Below are 19,277 nucleotides of genomic sequence, written 5' to 3'. Positions count from 1 at the left end.
TCACAGGTGGGATCAGAGAGAGACTCCACACCGGACACCGCCCGGGCACAGACTCCCTACCCATCGGATCGCACGGCCCAGTTCCCGTATCTCCTCCATCGCCCCCTCTATGCTCTCGAGGCCCCCGCCGCAGACGTTGAGGGTGGCGAAATGGGCTTGTTCGTGCGCCTTCTTCCCGGTTGCCCTCTTCTGTTTGCCCTTGCTCATTCCGTTTCCGTGCAGTGCTTTCATGAGCGCGTTCCACTCGGTGATGGGGATGTGCCACGTGTAGGCCGCGGGTATCCCCAGGTGTGCTAGGTCCTCGTCGATGAGGGGCCCCATTCCCAGGCGTTGCGCCCGCGTGTCCGCCCTCTCGAGCGGGCTCAAGGTGGGTTCGACTGCGGGTACCCCGTAGAAGTCTAGGTCGGGGTCTAGCTTCCCTCGCTCTTTCCGCCGCGCATTCCGTCGGTGTCTCTTCCACGCCCACACCCTTCTCTTTTGTGCGCGGATCGGGAGGGCGGCGACCTCTGCCCCCGTCCACGCTTCGCGTCCCCTTGGCGCTGGGCGCCGTCTCCCGCGTTTTCTTTTTCGGGCGCGCCGTCTGGCTTTTTCGCTTCTTCTCTCTCTGCGGGGGGGGTCCTCTGGTTTTGTGCAGCTGGGGCTTCCCCCTGGGTTCGTTGGCCCCTTGTTGTGTCTCGTGGCCGGTGCGTTCGTGGGGCTCGATTGCCTTCCCCACTCTATGCGGTGTGGCCCATTTCCGTGCATCGCTTTCATCAGTGCGTTCCAATCTCTCGCCGTTATGCTCCATGTGTATGTGTACGTGTCTTTGTGCGCAGTTGGGTTTAGGCTCCTTTTTTTCGGCTCCTCCCCCTTTTCTTCTCCCTGGCCCCTTCCCTTCTCTCTGATCTCTCCCCTGCCCCCCCCTACTGTCGCGCTGTTCGGGTCCCTACTCGGGTCCCTACTACGCGCGTCTTGGCTCGAGGGTGGGGGTCGTGGCCACAGCGCGGCTAGCCGTAGCTTGGGCGCCCGCCGAAGCGTGACGGCGCGAACGAGCGGCGCCCGCCAAATTGCGGCGGCGATCGCGAGCGGGAGCGCGACCGCTGGTCGCGATCGCGCCGGCGCGAGTCCAGCTCCTGCTTCTTGCGCATGGCCGCCCGCAGGACGGCGCGACGGATGACGTTGCGGTGGCAGGCCCCCCCGTCCATAGGGCAGGTGCACCCGAGCGCTACGGTCCGGCCCTCCACGACCTTCGTGGCGATGTAGTTGATGGCCTCGAGAGTCCGTTCGGGCGCCCGCCGCTCGTCGTGCCAGTCGTGGTGGAGGATGAGGCCCTTTTCGAACGCTTGCTCGAGGAGCGAGCCTTCGGTTTGCCCGCCCCGCTCGATGTTCTGGATGTGAGCCTCGAGGTATTCGCACGACACGGCGCGGCCCTCCATGTCGTCGCGCGCCTCCCCGCTCCTCACGACCTCCCGCACCCGCACCGGGTTGCTGACCTCGACCCAGCCGTGGGACTCGTCCCGCGTGCAGAGGATCTGGTCGCTCTTGTCCAGCTCGGCCGCCTCGCGCATCGGCGCGTTCGCGTCGCAGACGAGGACCCGCGACGACAGATCCGGATCGAGCGGGGGGCCGAACCCCGTGAAGCCCGCACCGGCGAACGCGCGCAGGTCCCCATGTCCGCGGGTCTCCTGCGGCGGCGGGTTCTGCCACTGCGGGTGGGCCTGCGGCGGCGGCTGCGGCGGCAGCGGCGTCCACGCCGCCGCCGGCGGCGGCTGCATCGTCATCGACGGCATCGGCGGCATCGTCTGTGGCTGCCCCCACGGGTGCTGCTCCCACTGCTGCGGCTGCTGCATCCCCCGCGGCGGCGGCGGCGGCGGCTGCAGCAGTGGCATCTGCTGCCGCTGCGGCGGCGCTTGCCCCTGCTGCATCCACGCCCGCGGCGGCGGCAGCCTCTGCGCCTGCCCCTGCGTCCACGTCTGCTGCGGCGGCGGCGGCCTCTGCGCCTGCGAGCGGAATTCAGTTAAGCACCAACTGTAATTCTTTTTTTCAAATTCGGCGGCCGAGGACCGAGGAGAGCTGTACCCCAAACGAGCTGTACCCCGGCGGCATACACACATGTTGGCCGCTCTCGCCGTCGCCGCCCTGGCGGCGCCCGCGCCCTCCGACTTGCGTGAGTCAGCGATCAATCCGAAAGCGCGCGGGCCCATCTTTGCCCCGGCTCCGGCGCCGTGTGACGCCGGCTTTGTCCCGACGTGCGAGCAAGCGAAAGGCTTTGGCCTCTGCAACACCACCAACTCGGCCTGCGACACGACCTGCGTGGACGAAGTGAAGATGACCTGCCCTGTGACGTGCAGCCTCTCGGCGGAGGCGACGTCCGGGCACCTGGAACCGGACGCCACCCCGTCCGACTACAGCAAACACTTGCCGCCCGCCGCCACGGCGGCCATCTGCAGCACCTGCGCGGAACACCCCGACCTGCCCTGCTGCCACGACCATCCGCACGAGAGCGATGACCGCCGCCGCCTGCAGTCGGACACGTGCGTCACCGCAATCAAGTACGACCCATGGGGAGCTGGAGCTCGTTGTTGTTTCGGACGCTGATTCGGACGCCTTGGCGCCCAGCCGCAGCTCCAGCCGCGCTCTCCGCCGCCGCCGTATAACCAGGAGTAGAGGCCCCCATACGTGTGGGGCTACGAACCGTGCCGGGCGCTTCAGACCGTAATCACAGGGCTGCTCCGCCTGCCGAGACGTCGGATAAGGTAGCATCACAGTCCAATGCACGAGGGCGTCTCTTTTCCTCTTCTCGTTTTCGGCCCCTTTTCTGGTCATTTTCCTCGGCCTTTCCCTCGGCCCCGATTCCTTGTCGGTGGAGACTTGTTCACGGTGCTGCTGATACTTGCGTCCGAGACTGCTTGTGTTAGATTAGTCCTCTGGGTCTTCTTTTTTTTTTTGTCTTAGGCGGCTCCCGTGGTGTACCTGTGTTAGTGCCAGTGCGCGCCAGTCCCGTGCCCAGTGTCGTGCGAGGGAGTTTTGTTGTAAAATTCTTTTGTCCTCGGCGTCCTGTCTTGGACTTGGTGCGAGTGTTCCCCTTTGGTTTGGACCTCTTGTATCCCCTTAAGTACAGCAGTGGCGGTCCGCTCATCGCGCGCCTTGCTTTTCATTTGTCGTGAAATTCTCTTGCCGACGTTCAGCTTGTGCTGCTGTTCGAGTCTTGGAGTCGTTCGGTGGGTTCGGGAAGGGGGTCGGCGAGATCCCCGGGAAGGCGGCGAATTTGCTGCACGGAGACAAGTGGGGACGCGGGCCCAGTACCTCGACGTACGACGAGGTGACTTGGACCACCAAGAATTGGCTAGGGCTGCACTATGTTAGTGCCAGTGCGCGCCAGTCCCGTGCCCAGTGTCGTGCGAAGGAGCTTTGTTTTAAAATTCTAACAACACAAAAGAACAAACTTTAATGATGCCAAAAGAATTCCAAAGAATTCGGAGAAGGGGCAACTCCGTGCACTGACGGTCGGCCGTCAGAAAACACGCCTCCGTGGCTCGGATTACACCAATCCTCGCTACCAAACGCGGCCAAAGGATATCCACCTCGAGAACCTCGAGAAAAGAATTCCGAACCTCAGGGGGTGCAGATTTCAGCGTTTGTGTCGCCGCGGCACAATGCTGGGCGAGCGAGCGCAGGTCGTAGAGCGCCCGCCAACCTCGCCGATGTCTCGCGCTCGCGCAAAGCTGCTGGCCTGCCTCATCGGCGGGTCCGACAAGAAGCGCTGGTTCCTCTGCGGGTACTGGCCAACTCTCGGCGAGACTTTTCCCGATCGGAGCGAAGTTATGCCGAATTTATTGGGCGGCCTGGTGGGCGGTTTGAACTGCATCCTATGCCTGGCGGTCATGGCAAGCATTTACTTTTCTCCCTTCAACTTCGTCAGCGGAGAGGCTGCCTCAGAGGCCACGAGCCTGGGAATGACGATGCTCTTATTCACGTCTTCCATCTCGATCGTCGTCTCGGCGCTCTTCGGACGACTCCAATACGCGATCGTGGCGTCGCAGGACGTGCCGGCAGTCCTGCTCGCGCTCACGGTGCCTCGCATCATCGCACACACGATGGGCGACGACGATGGTATCATTGGCGACGACGAACACGGCGTGATGTCGGAGGAGGACAAGGCGCGCAAGGCGCTCCTCAGTACGCCTCGAACCTGCCTCACCTCTTCACCCTTCTCTCCCAGCTTAGGCCTTGGTGTTCGAGGCCGAGTTGCACCGAACCTGCCTCACCTCTTCACCCTTCTCTCCCAGCTTAGGCCTTGGTGTTCGAGGCCGAGTTGCACGTCTTCCACGCCATCTCGTGGGCCGCCTTCTTTACCGGCTGCTTCTTCTACTTCGCCGGTCGAATGAAGCTGGGCACGCTTGTCAAGCTGCTGCCGCCTCCCGTCATCTCTGGGTTGCTCGCCTCCATCGGCCTCCTCGCCATCCGCGGCGGCCTGGCGCACGCCAGCCGCGTACCCTTTCAGTACCTCTGGCCCATCCATTGGGTGCCGGGCTTCTTCTCGCCGTGCGCCGCGGTCAGCTCCGCCGTACAAGCTGTGGAGGGCGTCTACTCACTCTCAGACTGAGAACAGGTACTGCGTCGGCCAGCTGTGCGCGGCGCTGGCAACGGTCGTCTTCATCCTCAAGGCGCCGGCGCGGCTGGCGCGGCGCTACCCTCGCGCAAAGCGGATGTCCCCCCTCTGGGGCCCGTGCTGTATGCTGGCTCCGATCGCCGTCTTTTGGGCGTTGGTGGGGATCGCCGGCGCGGCGGGAGCGACGGAGCTGCGGGACGCGGACTACAATGGCGACGGCCGCATCTCATACGATGAGTACCGCTGGCTGACCCCGCGGTCGCCGACTGTCAGCCCTCGCGAGTATTTGACCACTGTCGGCGCGGAGCTGTACCTGTCGGACAGCGACAGCTTCTTCGAGGTCGCCAACCTCGTCGTCACGGTCGCCATCGTCTCGTTCCTCGACTGCATGGCCAACTACGAGGGCATACTCAAGTCGTTCGGCGAGCCGCCCGCATGCGACCCCATGCCCGAGGACGCCTTCGACGCCAATCGCGAGCTGGAGCACATCGGGCTGCTCTCGGTGTGTGCCGCTCTCCCCACTCCGCCATGTGTGCAAACGGCGCACACTACACCACTGTGAGCAGGTGCTGCTATCCTTCGTCGGCGGCACCCACGTGTATGCGCAGCTCGGCTCGAGCGTCCTCGCTCGTAAGAACGGCGGCAGCCACCGGCTGTCGGCCTTGGTGGCAGGGGCGCTTGTGCTGCTGGTCTTCGCGTTCAGCGTGCCGGTCGCGGGGCGCCGCGCCCGCCCGCTCTGCACACCCGAACATGTGAAGACGCTGTGTTCACGCCTTCTGCTGCGTATAGGTACGTTCCCGAGTTCTACGTTGCAGCGATTTTCCTCCTCATCGGTTGGGGCTTCTTTTACCCCTTCGCAATCGCCCCCACCGCAAGGCCGCAGCTGCCGGAGTTTCTGGAAAGGGCGCGCTGTGGACGGCGTCTCGTCAAGCTTGTTGCTGTCCATGGGAATAGGCAGCCGCTATCGGACACGTTCGTCGTTGTTCTCATGGCGTTCTGTCACCCGGCACTCTCTATTTTGCATCGCGGCCGTTTCATTACGCTCTCTCTGTGACTGGCATAGGTCTTCGTCTACCTCGCTTGCCAGTTTGTCCCCGATCTCGCGCCGCATGCGTTGCTCCTCAACATATTCGCCGGCAAAACAGAGATCGTGATGAGCTGCATCCTGGTGCGAGGAGTCTCTCGTCGCATCAGCAAGAGGTTTGAATATAGGCACGGGGTCCATGATCTGCATCATGGTGTACCGAGACTCGAAGCGCGGGGTCACCACCGCGATTGCCGATTGCGCGCTTTATCGGTCTCCTGCATACCGCCCGCCGTGTGAGGTGGCGGCGTTGCGCAAGGTGTCGAAGCGCATCGTTCTCGCCAAGCTCTGCGGCCCGATCTACTTTGCGGTCGGCAACGAGCTGCAGGCGATCCTCAGCGTGAGGCTATCAGAAATGGCGCGGCAGGCCACCAATCAGGACCGCCAGGCACGCCGCATCCAGGTGGCGTGGAGGAGCAGCTGCAAGTTGGCCCTTGACGCAGGTCGCGAGTCGAGGACCTCCGCTGGAGCCCCAGCGACCGCCAGTCCTGAAACTGACCGCGGTCCTCCATCGTCGGCGGTCGTCATGGTGATCGATTTCCTCGCGGTCACGCAGTTTGACTCGCGGGCGGGCGAGGCCTTTGAGCAGCTCGTGCGCCTTGCAGCCACAGAGGGCGAGAAACAGGGCGGGGGCGTCAAGCTGCGGCTCCAGCTGTGCCGCTTGTCCAACAGAGTCCTCAAGACCTTCCAGCGCATGCCCGTGGCAAAGCTGCTGCCCGCTCCTTCCTCTACGCTCGACGAGGCGCTACAGATTGCCGAGGACTGCGTCCTCGAGGCACATCCCGGCCGGGCTCCGCTGGCTGAGGAGCGCCGGCTCAACGGGTTGCAAGTGGCTGCGTCGATTGCGGGCGACCCCGGCTGCGAGCGACGCCTCGCTGCCGTGCTCGACCTGCCAGATGCGGCGGTGGCCGCGCTCCTCGGGTGCGCGCAGCATCAAGCTCTCGCCGAGACGGAGGCTTTTGAGCTCCAGGCCGAGTACGACGAGAGGGGGCAGGAGAGGGTGTTTGCGCTCGTGTTGGACGGCGCCCTCGCGCTCCGGATGCAGCCGGCGCCCGCCGAGGTGCGAGAGATGCGGCGGTCTGTCATCGCCGTCCGGAAACGTGGGGGGGCGGGCTTCCTCAACAGGAGCATCGAGAAGGTTCGGTCGCTTGGTGACGAGGCTTTTGGTGGCGACCGCTTGAGCGAGGATGCCATCGAGCAGCACGTCGTCTGTTCATTCGGACTGGGCGCTGTTCTCCCCGCGCCGGCGCAGAGCATGGTCTTGCAGGCGGAAGCCTCGGGTGCCGTAGTTGCGCTGGTCCCGGCTGCAGGCTTGGACGATGGCACGCTGAAGGCGCTCCGGCGAGCCCATCGCAGCCAGAACGAGCGCATTATGCTCCGCGCGACCCTTGCAAGCCTGGCCTGAGAGTAGTAGAGAAGGGGGGAGCACCGCACTCCGCAGGCCGAACAAGAGAACGGCATCACCCGCAACATAGAGAGAGATAGCAGAGGGGGGGGGGGGGGATAGAGACGACCAAGAATCTAGCAATCTCGCCGCCAGCCGCAAGGCATGGGCGAGACCGTGTGTGGGGTCATGTGAGGTGTCTATGGACGCTCTCCTCACAGGCTAGCTGCCTACTGCTAGCCTTAACTCGCCCTCATGGGAGATGTCAATTCATTGTATGAGTGTACCATGTGTGTGTGCACTAAAATTCACACACACACACAAATCATCGCACCACCGAGAGTAGAAAGAAGAGCCCCGCGAGGCCGAATCGGACTGCAAAGGTGGCCGCCGCGCAGAGCGCTTGGAAGGCGAGCATGCGGGTGCACAGCACGTCCTCGCGGCACGGAGCACCCTCGATCGCCATGCAAAGCTCGCTTCCAAGCTCTCACGCCGCGCGTAGGGCCCTTAGGGGCCTAGAGAGCACAACCCCCTCTCCCTTGTCTCCCAGTAAGCTAAAAGTACGTACCTCGAGGTAAAAAGATAAAGCGAGGCTAGAGCGAGTGTCATGCACATGCTCATCACGGGCTGCATGGATGGACGCGCCCCGCGGCGGCCCGGGCGGGGGCGTGCCACATTCAGACATGCCATCCCAACAGACGCAGACGACGGGGAGAGCAGCACCGTGGGCGACGACGTGGGTATTAACGGAGGAGGTACAACCATCCCACTCGACGACATCGGTGATGGGGCCTCTAGCTACGCCGATGACCCACCCGACTCCCCCGAAAACGAACCGCCGCCTAGCGCCCCGCCCTCGTCGCCTAAAGCCCCCATCGTGGAGCAGGGGGTGATATGGATTTCATACACGCCGAGCGCGCAGGCGCGACACATCGGAGACAACAAGGGGATCCGGCGTGAAAGAGCTATCGACATTGACGTTGACCCAGCCGATTCCACCGATGTCGACGTCATCACCTCCGCGGCTACCGCGCTTTCGCTCGACGACACCGTGGAGAATCGCACCGAGGACCTTGCCGAGGCGATAGGCCGAATCACTTTGGGCCCCGCCCCCGCCCCCACCCCTCGGGGTGGGGGCACCCGCCCCTGTCGGGCACCGCTTGCGGCGCCTGGCAGGGGCACCCCCTGGGTGGGGGCCGGCGATTCCCATGCCGGCTCTCCGCCACAACCCCCGCCGGGAGGGAATCCCTGCTTACAGAAAAGGGCTCCGAGCCCTGTCTCGCGCACGCCCCTGGCGGGCGCCGCGGACCAGTTCCGCGAGCGCTCGTCAGCGGGTGGTGTGCGGTTCTTGCCGTAGTTCCTCTTCGGTCGCCTAGCCCCGGCGCCGTCTGTCGGACGCCTGCGTGTCACGAGTGCGAGCCGCTCGCGGCTCGTACGCCCGCTTGCGGGTTCGAGTGGCGGGCTATCCCGCTTGCGGGATGGCTTAGCGGGTTCGAGCCGTCACACATTGGCTGCCGGGGTGTGCCGAGGGGGGGCTGGGTGGGCGGTAAGCCGTCATTGCCCGGCGCTGCTTGCAGCGCTCTGGGTGGTAGTGGCGGCGCTCCAAGAGTGGTGCTCTTGGGAAGAGGTTCCTCCTTTCCGCTCCCCCCCCGCAAGGCGCGAGACACACGCCATTCAGACATGCACATGCACATGCGCTGCACATGCGCATGCTACATGTGCATGCACATGCAGTCACAGAGAAATAAGATCGAGCATCACATTCACCGTGCCCATCATAGTGACCGTAGCAACCTCATGATTGCCCACACCAGCGCCTTGAGCACACCAGCAAGCACGCTCCCTCACACTTGAATCGCCGTTCCGCAGGGCCATCGGCGGACTGGCGAACGTCCCTCGCTCAGGTACAGGTTATGGGGGACTTCAAGATCACCAACCGCGGCACCCACTGCATTCTTACATCAGAGAGTGCGGAATTCACACTCGCCATGAATTGGTTTACCGCACTGTGCAACTTGCCCTTCGGCGTAGTTTCTTTCAGATGGTTGCTTCTTCCGGTGCACATGGCCTGGATATTTCCCGGTGACGATCCCCTGTCCTGGATGGTTTGACGAAATCTGGTGACGAGAAGTCATTTGCACGGGCATGTGAGGTCCTTCGGATCCCTCAGGACGCCGACAAGAGCCGTGTGAAGCGCGCATACACACATCTGGGGCAGAAAGCAACCAGCGTCACCAATGCTACCTGCGCGGAAAGCTGGGCCAAGCAGCAGCTTGCGTACGATACCGTCAAACGCAACCTCAAGAACCGTGGACAGTGGTAATTCACCTCGTTCCACGGATCGTGCCTTTTCATCAGGCAACGTTAGTCGACTTTTGGCACTGGCTCGTGCGAGGTGTGGGGGGCACTCTGAACACGATTGCTCGGTTCTTGCGCTCTCCGCGGACCGCGGGGCGGCGAACGCGCGCGGGAAAGCATATTGGTGAACCGCACACAGGGCGCAAGCCGCAACCCCCTGCCCAAGTTGCAACGCGGTTGGCGAGGTCTCGGCATGCGTCACCCATGCGGCATGGGGTCACACCCGCGAAACTCGTGAACTAGCCGGGGCAGTCGGAGAAGTGGCAACTCCGTGCACTGACGGTCGGCCGCCAGAAACCACGCCTGCGTGGATCGCGTCACACCAATCCTCGCTACCCAACGCGGAAAAAGGATATCAACCTCGAGAACGAAGAGAAAACCAGACCGTTTTGAGTAACCGGGGAAGCCGCCGGTGGCATCTCTTTCCACCCAAGAAGCCCGTTTGGAGGGATGGGCGGCAGTGTGCGGGCGGTGAGTGCTAGTCCTCTCACACTGTGTGGAACGGGCTACATGTAGGTTGCGTTAGATTGTCAATGGAGAATGGCCGCGTTCTCGCCCCTTTCCTGTCCGCGTGGGTCTCAGAGGACGAATGAGCACCGGACCTTCGAGGACATCAAAGTCGGCCGCGCCCCACGGCTATCCCGCCGGCTCTCGAGTGTCGCAGCGCGACGCGCTTCACCCCTCGACTCCGCGCTGCGAGTCGATTGGGAGACGACGCTCGGCCACTGCCAACTCCACCCTGACGTGACGCACATGCGCCGAGTGTCCCCCCCGAGGGTGTCCTTGTATAGTATAGTTGGTTGCGAGTTAAAAAAAGCCCGTTCCGCACCCGCAGCCAGCACCAGTACACATGCCGTTCTGGTGCCCCTCGGCTGGCCAGAGGACGACTCACAATGCAAAATCGGAAAGACATCACGAGGGGCCGTATAAACGGCGCCGCAGCGGCCCGGGACACTAACAGTGAGTTGCTGCCACTCGCCCGGCCTCCTCCCCCTCGGGGTCGCCCGGAAAGTGGGCTTGCGCACCGGCGCCCCCCCCAGCACGCCGACCCGAGGTGTACCCTCCGGCCACCTGGGAGGGGAGCGCTCTCCCTTTTTGGCCCATTGGCTTCACCATGATGGATACGGAGGTGGCCAGCCCTTGGTTGTGCACCTGCGGCGCGAAGAGGAGGTGATCTCGGCGGACGACGGCCATGCCGAGAGCGGGTCCAGCGCGGAAGAGGGTGCGCAGCGCGTCGCGGCCGCGCGCTTGGGAGCCGGGGGGATGGCCGGAGGGGGTGGGACGCCTGCATGTCCTCGAAGCTCCCATCCGCATACGCAAGCCGAGCCGCGAACGGCGGGGAGGGAGTTTTGGAGGGTCAGCCAAGGACGCGCATGGCGAGTGACAAACGAACGCAACCTGCCCCGTCGCTGGTTTCTCATCGTGCATCAAAATTTAGAACGAAACGCCCGTACGCCCCTCGCTCCCTTCTTCCCTCTACTAGCTGAGGGGCTCGCTAAACGCTCGCCGAGCTCCATGCTGTGCAACACCACCTCCTCACTAATCGTCAGGGGCGCGGAGAGCGCAGTGCACTACGGTGAGGCTGCGCAGCGGGGGCTCACCCCCTGCACCGCGCTCTCAGCGGCGCAGGGGAGGGCGGTCGGTGGCGGCGGCGGCGAGGCGCGAGGCGGTGGCGGCGGTGGTGCGGGCGGCGGGATGACAGGGGAGGCGGCGGGATTGACAGGGGAGGCGGCGGCCACGAGCGGAGCGGCGCGAGAAGGGGGGGGGGGCGGCGGCGAGGCGCCGGTGAGCGAGGCGCCCGCGCCATCAGAGGGACGCGCCGCTGCGAGATGGAGGGCGGCGGTGACGGAGGCGAGGCGCGAGGCGGCGGCGGCGGCGGCGGCGGCGGCGGCGGGTCTCGGTGAGCGGCGGCGGGAGGAGGAGCAGCGGCGGCGGGAGGAGGAGCAGCGGCGGCGCTCGCTCGCTGTTGACGGGAGCGCTTTTGAGCCTGGGAGCCCATGCCACTGCGACCGGCGTGCCCGGGAACGGAGATCGCGCGCGCGCCGCCACTCACGACGCGCGCGCGATCTCCGCGGAGTCGGGTCCCCAGAGGGAAGCGGTCTTCTCGGCCGACGTCCAGCGGCGCGCAAGGAAGCAGGCGCAGCGGAGGCGGCCTAGCACCGGCTCGGCGCCGGGCGGTTGCGCTGCCCGCGAGCCGCGTCCTGAGCCTCGGCAGCGCGCTGCGCGGCGCGGCGCTCGCGCTGCTTCTGTGCCGAGAGCGGCATGATGGTTCGCCAGCTGAAGCTCCAGACTCCTCGGGTATCACGAGTTGCACGATTTGCGCAGGTTAGGGGAAATTGGCGTACGCGTCTGAAAGCAGTGCGGCCGGGTTTTCTTACTCGACGCGCTCGTCGTGCAATGCTCCTCTTATCTCCAGCCACCCTCGCGCTCGCCCTCGCCGGCGCCCCGCTGAGGACGCCCGGGCACGCGGCCGGGCCGCCGGCGCTGCTGCTTTCGCCGCTTCGCGCAGCGCGGGTCTGCGCGGCCGTCATGCTTGAGGCCGATGGCGCCGCTGCGGACGGCACCGGCGTGGATGGGCCTGCGGCTGGGGAGGGCGCATCCGAGGCGTCGACGCGAGACGCGGCGGGCGCCGAGCCAGCGGAGGCGGCGGCGGAGGTAGTGGCGGAGGAGGAGGAGGAGGAGGAGGAGGAGGAGGAGGACCTGCTGAGCAGCCCCGCGTTTCTCAAGCAAAAGCTGAAGGTGCTCGAGGCGGAGCTGTCCAAGGTGGAGGAGGACACGGCGGCGCTCAAGGGCGAGGCGGACTCCAAGCGCGAGGAGTGGTCCTCGCAGCGGCAGCGGCTGCAGACCGACCTCGAAAACTTCCAGTCGCGCCACAAGTCTCAGGTCGCCGACATCCGGACCGATGCAAAGATCAAGGTGGTCAACGAGCTGCTGCCCATGATGGACAACTTCGACCGCGCGCGCGGCTCCATCAAGGCCGACGACGAGGCGCAGGAGCTCGCCAACGGGCGCTACCTCGAGCTCCACGCCTCGCTGATGGCGGCGCTCGAGGGGCTCGGCGTCCAAAAGATCGAGACGGTCGGCCAAGAGTTCGACTACAACCTGCACATGGCGATCCAGCAGGTGCCGAGCGAGGAGTACGCCGAGGGCCTCGTCTGCGAGGAGATGCAGCCCGGCTTCACGTGTAACGACAAACTGGTGCGCGCGGCCTACGTCATGGTTTCGTCTGGCTAGCCGTCCGGCGCGAGGGCGGCCGTCGCGCCGCAGAGCCGCGCCACTCTGCCGGAAAGAGGGGAGCGGCGGGAGGGCGCGGGGGAGGAGGCCGACTGGTCCGCTCTGGTCCACCCGGGCCTAGCACGCGACGGCCTTTGTTCAGGGCGGCGCCCCACTAGAGTATGCGACTTGCGAGAGCGCGGGCGGTGCCCTAGGCGGTGCCTTGTGATAGGGGGCCCACAGCGCCCCAAAATCCACCAGTGTGGGATTTCGCGCAATCGCTTGACTCTGAAAAGCTCGCCATGTATCTTTCTGAGCGCTGTGGTCGCCGCAGACTGGCTCCGACTTGACGGTCTAGGGGGTACGGCTCTATACCCAAACTCCGGGCCGGTGTGCGGGGAGCCGAGCCTTAACGACCACCCAGAAGCTTTCTGAGCGAACCAATCGGGCCAGGATCATCAGCATAGGTCCCCTCCACAACATCGTGGGCGTTTGAGCGGTATTTGAGGAGCACCGCGACTCTGAAGTTCGGCCGGGTGATTTGCAGACCCCCTCCCCCCGGAGCAGCAGAGGCTCCGTGGGGTCGAAAAGTCGACGCTGGGAGTCGCACTCGTCAAGCCATCGCAGCACCACGCGGTCCGCACGTACCTCCCACATCCCCTCCACCGCTGAGAAGGCGCAGATCGACCGCCGGGCCGCGTAGTCGTCGTTAAGGAGCGGTTTTTCGGAGCCGTACGAAGAGGTCCAAGACGGGCGAACATGCGGTTTTTCGATGATCACGCGCGATGTGGTATCTGATTTTTGCTAAAAACGGGCCGCCTAGTGCAGCATCACTTATACAACACGCAACCGCACTGAGAGCTCCACACTAGCCGATATAGGCGAGAACCGACGGCGTCACGGTCGCCGGAGTGGACGCACTGCACACACACTGTGACCGTGTCGACGGTGTGACAGTGAGCGACACAATCGTCGGCGCCGCGCTATCGCGGCGCCCCGCAGTCTACACGCCTCAGGCGCACCCCTGAACGCGCCATGGGCGCGCAGATACACCGCAGCGCCGTGGAGAATCCACACCTGGCCGGTCCGAGGCCCCGTCCTGCGCTGGGCCTCTTGACGGCCGAAGATCGGCGTTCGGGCGGGATGAACTTGTCGGAAATGGAGCAAACTTGGCGCGGCTCGCCGCTCGCGGTACCTGGTGAGCCGGGATAGGGCAAAATCTGGGGTGAATACGAGGGACAGAGGTCGCAAGTTGGTCGCGCAAGTTTTGCGCGGCGCGGCGCTGCCCCGCTGCCGAGGGCGCCACCACTCTCTCTCTCTCTCTCTCTCTCTCTCTCTCTCTCTCTCTCTCTCTCTCTCTCTCTCTCTCTCTCTCTCTCTCTCTCTCTCTCTCTCCCTCCCTCCCTCCCTCCCCCCCTCCCTCCCTCTCTCTCTCAATGTGAGTCGCCAGAGTACGACTCGGGCGCGGTCGTTCGGGAGTCGATTTCTTTTGTGTTGAAATCTGAGAGGAGGGACCACATGGGTGTGTGTGTTCTCTCTCTCTCTCCACATGGGTTGTAGAGAGAGATTTTTGAAAACCAACAAGAAATCACGACTATCACAATGTCAATGATTTGGGCTCGGCAGCTTGTCAGCCCTCAGCCGAAGCTGGGGCCGGTCCCGTAGCCGAGAGAACCCGCGCCGATGAGTTCGACGCGGTCGGGAGGCCTTGCAACATAAATTCTTTTCCGTCTGCTTGCTCGCTCGGGTCGGGGTGGGGCGGGGTTGTGGGGTGGGGTGGGGATGTCGGGGTGGGGAGTGGGTGGGCGCCGGAGAGAGAGGGAGTGGTGTGACTGCTCCACTGTGGTGCGGGCGACGGCTTCTGAGGAAGCCGTCGCCCGCGCCTCGCCTGTGTCGCGTGAATCGTGTCGTGCGACCGCATTGTAAAATTCTTTTCCGTCTGAAATCAGCGTAATCTCTCGTCCCCCCTTCAACCCGCCTCATTCGTCCCCGACGGCCTTCTGCCAGGCAAGCCATGAACTTTCCGCTTCCGCTCGCGCTCGCCCTGCCGCATCACATAACAGATGGCCGCCGCGAGCTGCACGCCTGGACCCCGGCAACGCCTACCGCTCACCGAACCCGCTGCCCCCTCACCACCCCGACCATGCGATGCGCTTCGCTTGCTGCCGAACGGCCTCGCACCGCCTACCCCTCCCGCATGCAGGTGCGCCGCCATCAAGGAGCTGCTAGACGCGTCCGCTGCTGCCGATTCCCCGCCCGTGCTTCCCATGAGCCCGCGCCGGACCGCCCTCCTTCTCTTCCGGCGAGAGCGACACTGTTGCTCGCTCGCCAGTCGCCGCCCGGCTGCAGTCTTAGCGCCGTGCACGACGCGAGAGCGCGAACCGGCGGCCTCCTCGCGACGCTAATGCCGCGGCGTGCTGCCCGTAGGCGCGTCGGCTTCTCCGGCTGCTCGTCCCAACAGTCATCAGAAGCTGCGTTGGTCCTCTCCCCACAGAGAGATGCGAACCTGATGCGGTCAAGCGATTTCTTAGGCCTTTTGGCGAGACTTGGGGACTGGCGGGGCGGAGGGGTGTGGGGGGGGGGGGGGGACGGGGGGGGAAGGGGGATCGGAGATGTGTGAGATTTGCCGAGATGTGTGAAATTGCCGAAATTTTCTCATACCCCATGTACATACCCCATGTACCCCTGTGTACCCCCATACACCCCATATACCCCCAGAAATCTCCGGAATAGGGTTTGACCCTCTTTCACATGGTCGGGATCCCGGAGGGGCGTACTTCACTTCCCGTCTTACTATCCTCCATAGGAACTCATTCGACCGCCTATGTTCGACAAGCTCAAACTCGAGTTCGTGCCGGCCGCCGGTAGCCGGCTCGTTATCAAGCTCTCTCCTCCGCCGCCGCCGCATGCCGACAAGCAGGCGCCGCGGAGTAACACTGCGCTCCCACGATACCTGCAAGACTTACCCTCTCGCCTTCTGGCTGCCACAGGCGTCGCTGGCGGGCAACACGACCTTCAACGCTGCCGGAGGCGAGGCCGCCGGCATCCAGTCCAAGGGCGAGCCCGCTTCGCTCGAGGACGGCATCCAGTCCAAGGGCGAGCTCGCTTCGCTCGACTCCTGCGCCGAGGCCTCGCGGCGCCTCACGTTCGTCGACGATCTGCCACCTCTGTCGCCGCTCTCGTCCGTCATCGACTCTGCCGGAGGCAAAGCCGACGGCATCTCGCCCGAGAGCGAGCCCGCGTCGCTTAATGACGTCGTCGTGAAGGAGGACGACGTCAAGACCGAGCCCAAGCCCGCAGTGAACACGGCCAAGCCCGACGGCGATGTGGACGAGATCTACTTGTCGTTGCCACCTTCGCACCTCGCGGCCGAGGTGAGTGTGCACGCCCGGATTGTCATCATCCTTACGGTCTTCCTGTCTCCGAACACTTGCGTATTCTCCCTCACCCAGGCGTTCGGCATCAAGTCCACCGCCGCCGAGGAGTTCGCCGCCAAGTCCGCCGCCGCCGAGGAGGACGCCGAGTCGGCCACCGAGGAGGCCGCCGCTAAGTCCGCCACCGAGGAGGAGTCCGAGGAGGCCGCCACCGAGGAGTCCGCCGCCGAGGAGGCCGTCGTCGCCGAGGAGTCCGCCAAGGAGTCCGCCGACAAGGCCGCCGCCGAGGAGGCCGCCACCGCCGCCGAGGAGGCCGCCGCCAAGGAGGCCGCCGCCAAGTCCGCCGCCGAGGAGTCCGCCGCCGCGGAGGCAGTCGCCGAGGAGGCGCCCGTCGCCAAGGAGGCCGTCGCCGAGGAGGCTGCCAAGGAGGTCGAGAAGCCGGCCAAGACCGTTTCCAACACGCCCGACCCAGCGGTGGTGAGCGCGCCGCAGCATTCTCTCCTGGCACTCCTCGCTCTCCCACCGTAATAATCTCCCTTCCCGTGTGCCCCTATCGCGCTTTGCAGGACACCGCCTGCCACCCGGGCCTGCCCACGCCGAAGGCGGTGGGGAAGAGCGGGCCCGCGTCGGCCCGCAGCGGCTCCGGACCGGCCTACGTGGTCGGCGTCGAGGCCGAAGTCCGCCGGCTGGGCGAGGGCGTCGTCTACCAGGCTACGCCCGCCGACGGCAAGAAGTCGCCGTCGCCGGGAGCCCCCACCTCCGGCGGCATTGCGCCCGTGGCGCCCAAGCCCCTTGGCGCGGGCGCGGACGCGGGGCAGGCCGACGCTGCATCACGCGAGTACTATCTCGCCGTGTGCGACAAGGCGATGGCCGCGATCTTGCTCACCAAGATACAGCGGGCGAAGCTGGACGCCGAGCGGTCGGGGTGCGGGTGCAAGTGCCGGCGCAAGGCCATGCGCTGCCGCAACAACCCCAAGTTTGGCAAGGCAAAGGGCAGGCGCAAGTCTGGCAAGGCAAAGGGCAGGCGCAAGTCTGGCAAGGCAAAGGGCCGCGGCCGCGGCTCGCACCGGCGACCGAAGCCGCGCGGCGGGCCGCAGACGCCGCCTTGCAAGCTCCAGCAACGACAGATGGCGCTGCAGGGAGATATCGCCGCACTGTACCAATCGTTGTCCGCCCTCCCGGTGCCGCCGTCCCCGGCCCCGACCGAGCCTCGTGTGGGGTCGTAATCATCGCTCCGACAAGTGCGGCGCACACACGCGAACACCTGTGATGTAGGTGAGCGCATCGCGCCCGCCTCTCTCATTCTACTTTCTCACATTCACTCGTGAGTCAGTCTGGACTCATTCGGTTTCACCAAGTCTGGTGTCTCTCTTTGTGGCCTCGAGTCGTCACCTCTCTCCCCGATCTACACTCGATGCTTATGTTGGGAGGTGAGAAGTGAGATCCGTGGACGCGAACGCGATATGTGCGTGTATTGTGTGCGTGGTGCGAAGTGTGACAACTTTTAGCAATACCAACAGATTCAACACGTCGTCACCGTCGGGGGCCCAGTACCCACCCTGCACGCCCGGCGCGCGACGCGTGGCCGTACCGACAGGGTGGAAGCCATCACCCGTGATCGGCAGACTGCCCTGCAGTGTTGGCCAGCGTGCAGCGAGCCGCGGCCTCATCTAGTACTTCTCGTTCTCGGTGGCCATCGCGGGATGTGCGCGGCCGGGGGGCTGCCCCCCAGTCGATTGCCGCATAGTACGTCGTAGTAACCCTATCATAAAGCTGTTATTCACACCTTGTTGCGAACAATCCGAAAAAAAGAAATTTTAAACGCTTGTCATGAAGATCCCTGATCCGGAGGGTTTATCCAGCCCCTTGGAGTGTGAAGGCTTCGTAGCCCTCCGGTCTACTATGAAGATCCGCAGGATTGGAGCGAAAAAAAGCAAGCGAGTGGGGTTTCTCGGAGCACGGGTCCGTTTTTCACTTTTACTTGTTTATTTGTGCATCTCTCTCAAGAACGGACAAGCACAGGACGAAATTGCGCAGCACACTGATGCCGGCGCTGGCTCGACATCACATGACGAACCCTCCCCACTGATACGCAAACTGCAGCCGCCAGCCCAATCCATGGCCTCAAGGCGGTCTCGGCTGCGAGGCGTGCAGCGCAGTGTACATGCGAGCCATCGAGCGGTACCTGCGAGCCACGCGACGGGGCACCGATGAAATCTACTGAGTGTGAACTCTCAATGACAAGGCCCGGTGAAATGAGGAGCTCACACGCAGTGGACGGCGTAGTCACGATCGCCCTCCTGGGAGCCAGTGTGTGCCTTCCGACTGTGGTCGCTGCCTGTCTGTTCTCCAATCGTGTGCGTGACCTTTTGCCCGGGGGTCGTGGTTGTGTGTGTGTCAAGGAGGAGCGCCGCGGAAAAGAAGTGTGTGCCGGGTCTGTTGGCCTGGGGCTACTGTAGTGGCGAGGACGACGACTTCTAAGGAAGCCGTCGCCTGCGCCGTGTCTGCCGTGTGAGTCGTGCGTGCGCGTCCGCCCTTCGTTGTGAACTTCTTCTCTCGGGCGCGGCGCACCCTCGCATGTCGCCCCATATCTCCCCATATCTCCCCATATCTCCCCATATCTCCCCATATCTCCCCATATCTCGCACCCTCGCATGTCGCCGTTCCGTATCAGGTTGCCGCAATCGCAGTTCAGCGGCGAGTCCGCCTGAGCATGAGGCGCGGTAGGGTCAGGTAAGCGCTTCTCCACACACACACACACACACACACACACACACACACACACACAGAGAGAGAGAGAGAGAGAGAGAGAGAGAGAGAGAGAGAGAGAGAGAGAGAGAGAGAGAGAGAGAGAGAGAGAGAGAGAGAGAGAGAGAGAGAGAGAGGGAGAGGGAGGGGGGGGGGGGTATCGGGGGCGACCCCTCTGGGTGGGAGAGAAAGGCCATGACCCCACGGCAAACTGACTGAGGCCTAAAACCAGAGTACGCCAACCTCGGCGTGTGTGGTGTTGGTGGTGGTGGTGATGGTGGTGTTTTTTGGGCGGGGGGGGGGACCGGCGCCATTTTTTAAATTACCAAAACCCCCCCCCCCTGAGGGGACTAACATGGACGAAAGAGATCATTGGATATACGGCGGGGGATATTCCCCATTGAATCCGCATCGAGAAATCCCCACCCTTTTGGGGCGTTCCCTCCACCCCCCTTTTAGAAGACCGGGCAGCCAAAATAATACAACCCCCTCCTCACGCCCGGGAAGAAAAATATTTTCAAATTT

At 64.2% G+C, this 19,277-nt stretch overlaps 3 protein-coding genes across 3 annotated transcripts; 2 read left to right on the top strand and 1 right to left on the bottom strand.

Annotated features, from left to right (window-relative positions):
- Positions 1 to 11,080: 11,080 nt before the first annotated feature.
- On the bottom strand, positions 11,081 to 11,549 carry EMIHUDRAFT_368467 (hypothetical protein; the record flags this gene model as incomplete). The annotated part of the gene is made up of 2 exons (XM_005774419.1): positions 11,377 to 11,549; positions 11,081 to 11,343 (listed from the first exon to the last, which is right to left on the bottom strand). Coding segments are annotated over exons 1-2 (160 nt in total), but the record flags the coding sequence as incomplete, so codon positions are not given.
- Positions 11,550 to 11,798: 249 nt separating this feature from the next.
- Positions 11,799 to 12,940, top strand: EMIHUDRAFT_444320 (hypothetical protein). Its single transcript, XM_005774418.1, is given in 2 exon segments — positions 11,799 to 12,833; positions 12,846 to 12,940. The coding sequence occupies 1 exon segment, from the start codon at positions 11,815 to 11,817 to the stop codon at positions 12,649 to 12,651; it is 837 nt and encodes a 278-aa protein (XP_005774475.1). The 5' UTR covers positions 11,799 to 11,814; the 3' UTR covers positions 12,652 to 12,833; positions 12,846 to 12,940.
- Positions 12,941 to 15,434: 2,494 nt separating this feature from the next.
- EMIHUDRAFT_469682 (hypothetical protein) lies at positions 15,435 to 17,230 on the top strand (the record flags this gene model as incomplete). The annotated part of the gene is made up of 4 exons (XM_005774417.1): positions 15,435 to 15,550; positions 15,621 to 16,004; positions 16,083 to 16,481; positions 16,571 to 17,230. Exons 1-4 carry the CDS (start codon positions 15,455 to 15,457, stop codon positions 17,228 to 17,230), a joined length of 1,539 nt encoding a protein of 512 aa, XP_005774474.1. The 5' UTR covers positions 15,435 to 15,454.
- Between the last annotated feature and the right edge of the window lie 2,047 nt (positions 17,231 to 19,277).

The sequence above is a fragment of the Emiliania huxleyi genome (genome assembly GCF_000372725.1).
Source record: "Emiliania huxleyi CCMP1516 unplaced genomic scaffold EMIHUscaffold_311, whole genome shotgun sequence".
NCBI lineage: Eukaryota > Haptophyta > Isochrysidales > Noelaerhabdaceae > Emiliania > Emiliania huxleyi.
The sequence above is the reverse complement of the archived record's forward strand: the minus strand, read 5'-3'. Positions and strand labels throughout refer to the sequence as shown.